This window comes from Castor canadensis, chromosome 16 (assembly GCF_047511655.1).
Source record: "Castor canadensis chromosome 16, mCasCan1.hap1v2, whole genome shotgun sequence".
Taxonomy (NCBI): Eukaryota; Metazoa; Chordata; class Mammalia; order Rodentia; family Castoridae; genus Castor; species Castor canadensis.
Window position 1 is genome coordinate 66076185 of NC_133401.1, and position 10769 is coordinate 66086953.

At 40.5% G+C, this 10769-nt stretch overlaps 1 protein-coding gene and 1 pseudogene across 1 annotated transcript; both read right to left on the bottom strand.

Annotated features, from left to right (window-relative positions):
* Positions 1-2025: 2025 nt before the first annotated feature.
* Positions 2026-2949, bottom strand: LOC109688441 (olfactory receptor 1f45-like). The gene has a single exon (XM_020166807.2). The coding sequence runs from the start codon at positions 2947-2949 to the stop codon at positions 2026-2028; it is 924 nt and encodes a 307-aa protein (XP_020022396.2).
* Positions 2950-6737: 3788 nt separating this feature from the next.
* On the bottom strand, positions 6738-9093 carry LOC109688440 (KATNB1-like protein 1; annotated as a pseudogene).
* Positions 9094-10769: the final 1676 nt, after the last annotated feature.

Sequence of the window (10769 nt, forward strand, 5' to 3'; positions counted from 1 at the left end):
ATAAATCTTCCTTTCCTCCAACCACCTGGGTTTGAGTCTTGTTCTCTCTGGTCTGACATTCTTCCCGCAACACACTGACATTGTGAGAAATAAAGAACTAGAAAGTTTAGCTTCTTCCCTGAAGCAGCAGGAGACACAATTGCAGGAGAAAAACAACAATCTCTTAAATTGACCAGCAAATGGCAGGAAGGGCTTCTTCATCTCCTAAGAGACATTTTGGGACATCCTTAGATGCAAGTAGACCTAGCCTTGAAAGAGAAACTTGGAGGACAAGTAGAAGTGGAGTGATTGCGTGCAACTCCAGTGGCCATGACCTGGCTAGTCCCTGGTCCCTCTGGAGAGAGAATAGTGTCTGGGGAACTGGGCCAGGATAAGTGATAACCGTTGATTTCATCATCATTCACTGAGCTGAATCAAACTTTCCTCCCCAAGTTGTTTTAATTGGCTTTAAAGAGTTGGGCCTCAGTGGCAAATTAGTGGTAGATGGAAATTGCCAGTGGAGAGAAGGAGGGGAGCTGCCCTCAGGAGTCCAGGCTGAAGGAAAGAAGGCTTCTGGCACAGGTCTGGTCTCTGCTAACTCAGGCCCTGGAGGATGATCCACCAGACACAGTCCTGGTTTCCTGACTGTCCCAGGGAATACTCTGCTGGTCTGGCACAACCTGCTTCTAGGGGAAGGCATTCCAAACCCCCCCAAATGGTGATTTGCTCTAATTAATTCTCAGTTCATATCCTAGGTGTGGAGGGGACACAAATGAGGGTGATCTATATGTGTCCTGAAGAGATCTTTTCCATCCCCCTATCTGACCCTGACATGAAGGTGGTACATGACAGACAATGCAGTGACCCAGGGAAGCTATCAGGTAAAGGGTGCAATAGTAGGAGGGAGAATGACGTAAGCTCATGTGAAATTGCCTAGACCATAACCACTCACACTATTGCCCAGGTCAGGAAGCAGTTGATGGTGAGGACAATGAGGACCAATTACACAGGAAAGCGGAGATGACTGAGAATGGAGAACAGTGTCTTGCTAGAAGGGAAGTTCATTGAGAGCTACAGATAGGGGACAACTGGAGATTCAGGTGACCACTGTCTAGCTATCAGAACAGAGAGGGTGGGAACTGACCTTCTGGAAACATAGTCTTCAAGTATAGAACAGCAGAAGAGGACTAGAGTGCTGGGCACTTGGCACCATAGAGTAGAACAGAGCTTACTATGACTTAGAGACAGTAGTCCTGGGTTCCAATTGCAATCTCACCACTATTTCATGACCTTATGTCCCTAAAGTGCTATAGAAACTCTAGACAATTTAGTTTTAGAAGAATTTTTCCTGCCTTTAGCCCATGTAAACATGAAGGGACACAAAGAGTTGCATGTGAAGAACAGTTAAGATCCAAGATTCCTGGTCCTAATCTTGTCCCATACCCAGGCTGAATAACAAAACACCAAAAATTTAAGTGGGCACAGTATATAGGTGACGTCATTGTTCTCGCCTTGGAGCTGTAGGGGATAGACTTAAGCCCGGGACAGAGGAAAAATAAACAGCATTGAACAATAACCATCAGAGTGGATAGTTAGGGACCTTTCTGAAATCAATAGTACTGTTGTATGTCCCATGTGAAGAGATCTTCCTTGGTGTCTGTCACCAGCTCCTCCTCTGAGGCCATTAAGGCACGTGAATCTGAGGAAAATCTGCTCTAAAGTCCTCTGAAATTCCACATCATTGTGGTTGCCGTTTTCTTAGGTAGTTGATAAACAAGATAGATGTAGCGACCTCTGATCCTGTTTTTCTTTGCAAAATGAGTAACTCAGAACCAGCCCTTTTTATAATTAAAAATCATGGGATTTATGACTGTGAGCAGCTGTCGGCCTCAAATTTAAAAACATGATCATGATAACCTAACACCAATTCCAAAAATAATCAGTAATTAGTGAGATTTGCACTTATCTGGTCCTCCATTTCTCTCTTTACAAGGATAATGAAATGGAGAATGTGCTGGAGCCATCTCAGCTGTAAACTTTTCTATTCTAGGATCTGAGAATTACCTTCTTCAGGGCTCTTTTCATGTCCTGATTCCTCAGACTGTAGATGAAGGGATTGACCAGGGGTGTCACCACTGTGAAGATGACAGTGGCTACTGTGTCCTGTACTGAATAGGAGGATGAAGGGCGCATGTAGACACCCAAGATCGCCCCATAGAAGAGGGAGACCACAGTGAGGTGAGACCCACATGTGGACAGGGCTTTCCATATCCCACAGACAGATGGCAGCTTCAGTACATTAGAGAAGATGTAGACATAGGAAACAATGATGCATGTGAATGGTGTCAGAAATATCACTCCACCCACAGTGAAGACCATCAGGTCATTGATAAAGATATCTGAACAAGAGAGCTTTAGAATAGGGTAGGGGTCACAGAAGAAGTGGTGCACAGCATTGTAGGAACAAAAGGTAAGTTGCAGTAGGAGAAGAGTGTGTAAGAGAGCATGCAGGTTTGTAATGACCCATGAAATGACCACGAGAAGGACACAGAGTCTGGGCCTCATGATCATGGTGTAGTGAAGTGGACAACAGATGGCTACATAGCGGTCATAGGCCATGACACTCAGGAGGAATCCATCCATGTTGATGAAAGTGATGAAGAAGTAGATCTGGGTCACACACTCCATGTAAGAGATGGACTCACTGCCCACTATGTGATTCACCAGCATCTTGGGGACAGTGACTGATGAAAAGCAGATGTCAACACTGGAGAGGTTGGCCAGGAAGAAGTACATGGGTGTGTGGAGATGAGGGTCACAGCTGATGGCCAAAATGATGAGAAAGTTCCCTGTTATGGTGACCAGGTACATCCCCAAAAACAACCCAAAGAGGACCTCTTCCTGCTCTGCCTTTCCAGAGAGTCCCAGGAGGAGGAACTCTGTGATTGTAGTCTGATTGTGCCCATCCATGTCTGTGGGGAAGAAAGAGTCATCATACAGTAAGATCAGTAGCCAAGATTTTATCAATGGTTTATAGTTTTATCAGTTTACAAATTTATAAAATTTTGTATACTTTAGAAGAGATTACACATTACTTGAAAATATCTGGATTATTTTCTTGCACAACTCTACAGAAAAGCCTGGTAATTTAAACAGGGCTGACTTTCAAATGGCTGTGGTTTGTTTTCTCTATTCTTATTTGATGAATAATATATGTAAGAACTTTCTTATGAAATGTATCACTTAGTGTAAAAATATGGCTTTTAACAGCTCACTTTACAGATGAAGAAACAAGGGATTTGTCAGTGAGATGGTTTATATCAATTCACAGACAATGGATATTAGAGTTCCCAATCGGCTCAGGTGTTTTGTTCTGTATGCTATCTTTTGATTAGCTACCCCTTACCGAAGGTTTGGCCACTTAGCAAATGAGGTATCTGATGCCAACTACATTCCTGAAGATTTTTGTCGGTGGCTTTTCTTTTTCTCAGAATTTGGAAAACACAGGGGCTTTAACAGACCTGCCTGGTGGTTTGTCCTCAGCACTTTCTCTGTCATAAAGATATGGTCACCACAGCTCATAGCTCTGGGTCTGGTGACCTGAGCTGCTGGTCAGTGTTTGTGTAGAGCAGCAAACACTCCCGCCCTTCCTGCCATCAGAAAAAGAAAGGCAGATACCTATGGCAGCTGATTTTTTTTTTCTGTGATGAACTGCATTTACAGATTGACAAAGAGGACTTTCGTGTGGTATCCAAAAGGTAATCCAGGACTAAAAAATCACTATAGGTGTGGGTGTGTCGTGATCAAGTACAATATTGTGACTTTAGTGTCATTGGGAGAGGTCACGGTATCAAGCAGGAAGGAGAAGAGATGTGATCCTGGGGAGTTCAAAGTCCTGAGGGAAAGGAGCGAGAAAGACTACCTACTGCCATGTGAGGTGGCCTGATTGCTGGGCAGAGGATATTTTAGGGTATTCTTTAGGGAGTGTATTAGATATAGGATGTACATATTAAGGGGATAGGAGGGGACTACCAGAGGGGGAGTTAAATTCATAAAATTGAGGAAACCACTGAGATGTGAATTCATTTGTTACCTAGATTCGCTCTCATTGGCAAAGCAGAGCAGTTCTCGAAGAAAGCTAGACATTGCTACTGAGGGAACACAGTTAATGTGGACTGTGTATGTTGAAAGCTTTGGCAGGCATTGGGGGGTATGTAGTCAAGAAAAGCAAGGGAGTTCATTGACTGTAGATGTGAATACTATGGTCTTCAGGACAGACAGTTTCATAGCAGAAGCAGAGGGAAAGGGGTGTGATAGGGATGTCAGGGCATGTGTTCCAGTGGGTTCTAACTGCTACAAAGGCCATGCGTTGAGAACAAGTTGGTATTTTCCCACATTCTTCTCCTAGAGCATTTGTATTAGAGCTTGGCGGCTAGGAAGGGCAGTGTTGGTGAATAAAATATCACTATTCCACAGTTTAAACCCCAGTTTAAACATCTGTTTATGTGCACGAGAATCAGTCTGTCGTTGAAGGGGATTGTGCCTCACCTGTTCTCCCAGTCCCACTCACCTGTCTGCTGCTGTTGGGCGCTGTCACAGAGTCCCTATGTCTGCTGGCTCCATCTGGACCTGGGTGATGGGAAAGTCACAGCTGGGCTGAGACGTGAGGGCCTTTTCTCCTGGAGGAGAAATTAAGGGTGGGACATGTGGCTGTCTCTGGTCAAGCACGGATGACTGGGAACTAACAATAGATCCCATCCCTGGAGATGGGGGCAGCCATGAGGACTGCTGCCTAGTTGCGGCCCCTAGGGTTAGTCCCCAAAGATCACCTTTAGGGACTTATTCTAATTGCTTATTGTTTGTGTCCCTTCTTAATAGAGAGAATACCAATGTGAAAATATTACTTCAGACTTAAGTACTTGTTCCAAAATCTTGACAAAATTTCCTCTAAAATTCTTCACATTTGGGTATAATTTATTTTCATTATTATTTAGTTAAAATATTTAGCCATTAACTATACTTTTTAATTTGCCTCATTGATTTTTTGATGTATTTTATTTAAATTCAAATATTTGGGAAATTTTTCTAGTTATGTTATTGTTTCTAACTGGCTTTTAAGTAGCATATTTTAATTTCATAAATTAATGGGTTTCATTGGGTTATTTTCCTGCATACATTTAAAATACTTTTACCATATTCTACCACCACCCCCTATCCCCTCTCCTACACCTATCTCCTTCCACATCCCTAACATTCCCCCTATTAATTTCCTAAGGTTTCCCCTAAATTCCGCATGTGAGATTAAACATTCAATGATTTGTGTTTCTGAGTCTGGCTTTCTTGGTTAACATAATGAAATATCATTGTCTTGCAAATAATATCATTTCATTCCTCTTATGGCCAAATAAAATGCCATTGTGTGAATATACCTCATTTTAAAACCACTCACCCACTGACGGCCACATAGCTGGTTCTGTCACTTGCCTGTTGTGTACAGCTCTGGGTTAACATGGCTGTGCTGACGTCTCTGTTAAAAGCTCACTCTGATTCTTGTGCTGTCTTCTCCCAAAGACTGGTATGGCTGCATCACTGGGAAATTCTATTTGAAATTTTTTGAGAAACCTCCACCCTGATTTCCTTAATACCTGGAGTAATTTCAGTTCCTACAAATACTGTATAAGGTCCCCCTGCAACCTCACCAGCAGGTATTGGTTTTGTTTCTTCATGGCAGCTTCTGTGTGGGCGAGATGGAATTTGATGTAGTTTTGATTCGAATTTCTCTGATTGCTAAAGTGAGTGAACATTTTTTCATGTACTTCTTGGCATCACATTGGCATTCTTGAATTGGGGAGTGTGTGTTCAGGTCATTGCCCATTTATTGATTAGATTATTTGCTCTTTTGGTGTTTAATTTTTTTGTGTTTCATATATTCTAGATATTAATCTCCTGTTGGATGAATAACTGGGAAAGATTTTTCTCCCATCCTGTAGGCTATCTCTTCACTCCATTCATATTGAATGAAAAAGGCTCTGCCCAGCCTTTTAAGTTGATGTACTCATATTGGTCAAATTTTTTAGAAATATTTAGTAAATTTATTCAAATGAAGGCAGTTTAAATGATACAGAAATGAAAAACATTAGAAATCTATATACAATAAAAACTGAATATAAATTAGCCAACTCTGCATTCATTTCCAGTTAAACATTCATACAAATACATATTCATCTTTTTCTTTAAATAGGGAATATACAGAAGATTCTGGCAAAAATATCAGAAATACTAAAACTACACTCTCAAGTTTAAAAAATGTTGTAGAATATGTTTCAACAACAACACTTTACATGAATGTAAGCCACTGACTGAATTCCATGATTTTATCATGCCCAAAGCATGTCTGGTTTTAATTTTTTACAGCAGATATTGGTATCATAACATATTAGCTTATTGATAATTAAGGCATTTGGTCTACCCAGTACCTGGTGGACAAAAAAATTTAATATTGAGTACTTATTATGGTGTTTTAAATTTTCAGTCTTTTCAACATATGAAAATAGATCTATACATTTAAGTGTTTTTTAGAAAAGTTAATAAAAACAAATGATGATTGTTTTTTGTTGTTCCCCATAATGTCCTGTCTTATTTTTTCACATAGCATAAATTATATTCTTTTGCAAGACTTCATTAAGACAGTAGTTCTGAAACAGTGTTACCAAATAACCATATAAATTCTGAAGAGCACAGAGGCAAACAATCCTCAAACTGCATTTTCATCTCATTGAAGTTGAAGCTGCCCTTTTTAGATATTTTTTCACTTTAATGTGAAGTAGATTGTTAGGCTTTCATTATGAGGCTTTTGAAAAGAAAAATGGTTTTGATATTTTCAGAGTTCACAGTTCTCAGAAGAGGCCTATTTTTGGAAATCATGCAGTCCAAAGATGTTTGGAATGACTAAATTCTCATTAGTAGATAAAATCTCTCAGTGCAGCTGTAATAAATAAGCACCACGTCCTCAGCTATATTACCAGTATATCCTGGAGCCAAAGAAAGATTGTTTCCCTGTTCCCACACTCTACTTAATTGCTGTTTTGAAATCTTAATATTGCCATCATTTATAACTTCTGTTTTGGTGATAGTCTGGCCATCAGTTTATTAACACTTAAAGCCAGTTTAGACCAACTCTTGCATATTATTCAAACTTGCTTTTAAGTAATGACTTTCTACAGGCAACAAGTATACACAGCACAAGTGAGATATATTGCTTTTCTTCCCATAAGCTGTCCATGAGCACAGGAAGACAATCTACCACACCTCCCAAGATCTTCCATCCTCTCCAAATAAGCTACGAGTTCACTTTTACTCCTGTTTCTCCAGAAAGTTAAAGCTACATCCAATCTCACGTTCCTGCTGAACAAAACTTGGGCCATTGTTTTATGGTCCTGAGAAACCTCAGGAAAAAACCCACTGTGTTCTGATCAGGCTTTCTGTATGTGATGAACCAGCCTCACTGGGGCTAACCAGGAACGTCCACACAGGAGGCCTGCGTGAGCCAGTTCATTTTCTTTATTCACCATGTTAGGACCTCCACTTCTAGGGGACTGCTTTTTTCTTTAACAAGCATTTGGAAAGGAATAATGAACTTTCTTTCTTTCTTTCTTTCTTTCTTTCTTTCTTTCTTTTTGCTTGCTACAATTTATTTTGAATGACAAAGTAACTAATAGAGGAAAAAATGCTGTACTTTGAATCAGTTTAGTTTTAGCTCTAGAGGACATTAGGTAAAGATCAACATACTACTTCCTTAAGTAAAAATCTCTGATGAGAAACAAAAGCCTCACTGTTTCTTGCTTCCTTCCTTTCTGAATGTCATACTTGCTGCCTGAAATACCTTTCCACATTTACACACTTATAGCACCCAACTGCTTCAAGTTTTAGATGTACTAGTATCTTCTTTGAAGCCAGATTCTGTGAGTTTTCGGTCACTTATATTTCTCTGTGTTTCTATAGTAACGCTCACACTGCATGTGGGTCATAGTACCCAAGCTGTGTACTCAACAGCTAATAAATTTCCTGGTCCCCAGCAATAAACAACTTATACTATAAATAAAAATTAGTTTTCTTATTTTATTAATACAGATAGCATGCATATTGTTGCTTAAAAGTAAAAATATTATGACAAATTTATGGATCCTTTGAGATAACCAGATTGAGGATGAAATAATTACATAGATTTAGATTTTTTTTTCAGAATCTGTCCTATTAAGTACAGTTGTCTTTATAACATATTGTTGTTCCTGGTCTTAGTCACATCCCTTTCTATTTGACTTTTCTTAATGTTGACTCCAAAATGTATATCACTGTTATACTTTCACATTGATGAGATTAAATACCCTAAAAGAAAAGGCCATCAACACCTGCCAAATTGGTTATGTGTAACCTGAACCAAGTTCAAATTAAAGAACTAAGGAAGAAAGAACAATCACTGTGTATTATATTACTACATAAATTAATCTTTCCTGAAAAGCTCTAATACAGAAACCTTAAAGTGACAGAGGTCAGCATGAGAAGGGGATCAGGAACCAGTGTAAAGATCAGTTAGAGATGATGTGTTACTTGGGTTGTAACACATTTTTACATGAAAGCAATGCTAGGAATCTCTCTGTATAGCTATCCTTAACTCAACTAGCAAAAACACTTTGTCTTTCTTATTATGCTTATGTCTTCTCTTCAACAAAATTAGAGATAAGGGCAGAACAGGTTCTGCCTGGAAGCGAGGGGGTAGGGGAGGAGAGGGTGGGAGCAGGGGGCAGGGGGGAGAAATGACCCAAACAATGTACACACATGTGAATAAATGAATAAAATAAACAAATAAATAAAAAGGCTAATTTGTTTGCCTGTAAAACAGAAAAATGAAGTTTCTTTATGTGATAGATCCCCTTAGGGCTTTTTACAACTCATCCAACTGTTCTATTTATGTAAGCTGCCAACTCTTGGTGATTTCTGAATCTCCTTCATGTTATTAGTGAAATTACCACTCCTTTTTCTAGGAAGATCAGTGCAATGATCCTTAATATTATTTTTAAAGTTCCATTTTTTACAATCATGGATGTCAGAGGCCATAATCTTTTATTTTTTTTAAGTTGTGTTTTTTGTATTTACATTTACTTACATGTATATACATTATTTGGGCCACCTCTCCTCTTCCCCACCTCCAGGCAGAACCTGTTCTGCCCTCTTGTTCTCCAATTTTGCTGAAAAATATACATAAAAGATAATAAGAAAAACATGACATTTTTGCTAATTTGAGATGAAGATAGCTATACAGGGAGATTCTTTGTGTTGTTTTCCTTCATATGTGTATTTCAACCCAAATTGGTCCATCTCTACCAGACCTCTTCACTACTTCCTACTCCCCTTCCCTTGGTGGCCTCTGCCAGTTTAAGATTGCTATAGTCACTCCTCTACAGTGGGCACATCAACCACATTCAGGTTTTAGGTTTTCCCTTCCCCTATCCCTCCTGTGTGCATTCTCTTCTCAGTGTGTGACCCGTGTCCAATAATATTACTGCATTTGTTTTAGGTCTATAATCTGCATATGAGGGAGAACATGCGATTTTTGGCCTTCTGAACCTGGCTAACTTCACTTAAGATGATGTTCTCCAGTTCCATCCATTTACTTGCGAATGACAAAATTTCATTCTTTTTTGCAGATGAATAAAATTCCTCTGTGTATAAATACCACATTTTCTTAATCCCAGTAGTGGGGCATCTTGGCTGTTTCCATAACTTGGCTATTGTGAATAGTGCTGCAGTAAACATGGGTGTGCAGGTGCCTTTGTAGTAACCTGAGTCACATTCCTTTGGGTATGTCCCTAGTAGTGGTATTGTAGCAAGAAAGGGGAGGCCAGAAAATAAACAGACAGGCTGTGTCCTGTAGACGAGACGGGGGAAGGGATGGCAAAGCAGAGAGATAAAACCTAAAGAATTGAAATATGAAGGTCACATAGCACTTGGGAAATGAAATAGCCAGTGAAGTCACATGCAGCCACAAGTGGGCTGAGCTTTGCTTTTTGCTTCTGTAACCTGCTTGCAAGGGCATATAAGGTGAGAACCCTTTGTTCTCAAGGCTCAGCCTTTGGACACCAGTCCGCTGAGTCTGTGCCAGCACAATAAATGTTGCTTCCTGCTAATCTGCGTCAGAGACTCCTATCTTAGCTCCTAATTTCCCTCAACATTACTTGGGGGCTTGCAGAGATTATGGGAGAAGGTGACACCTCCCTTGTCACCAGAGTGCATCCCCAGGACCACTGGAAGGAGATCCCACCAGGCGCCAATGGACAGCTTGATCCAGAAAGGGGAGTCATCCTGCCAGTGAGTTGGGGCAAAGGCCTTGGATGCACAAAGGAACCCACTGAGGCACAGGAACCAACTTAGGAGCACTGCTCTTCGTACCGGGTTCTAATTCAGGCCTGCCTCTGGAGGCAGAAGGGGAGACTGATCACCTCCCTATGAGATACCCTAGTATCTCCCTATGTTGGGGTGAAACTGTGTCTCTCAGGTTTAGGGAGTGTGGTAGAAGTATTGTGCCATGTGAGAGTATATTAAAGTGTGAGCCTGAGATGCAGCCTAGCTGCTAAGTGAGTAAGGAGTCCCTATCTTGGTTCCATGGTGAACTCATAAGGACAAGGGTAAGCCCCAATGGGGCCTCTGGTCCGGGGTTTATATGGACTCACTGAGGCCAGAGGTGCCATGAGGGGAGCAGCTGGAGAAGGATGAAGCGAGTGCTTTTCCAAAAC

Coding starts and splice junctions, on each gene's coding strand:
- LOC109688441 (XM_020166807.2), bottom strand. CDS start 2,949: ATGGATGGGCACAATCAGACTACAATCACAGAGTTCCTCCTCCTGGGA.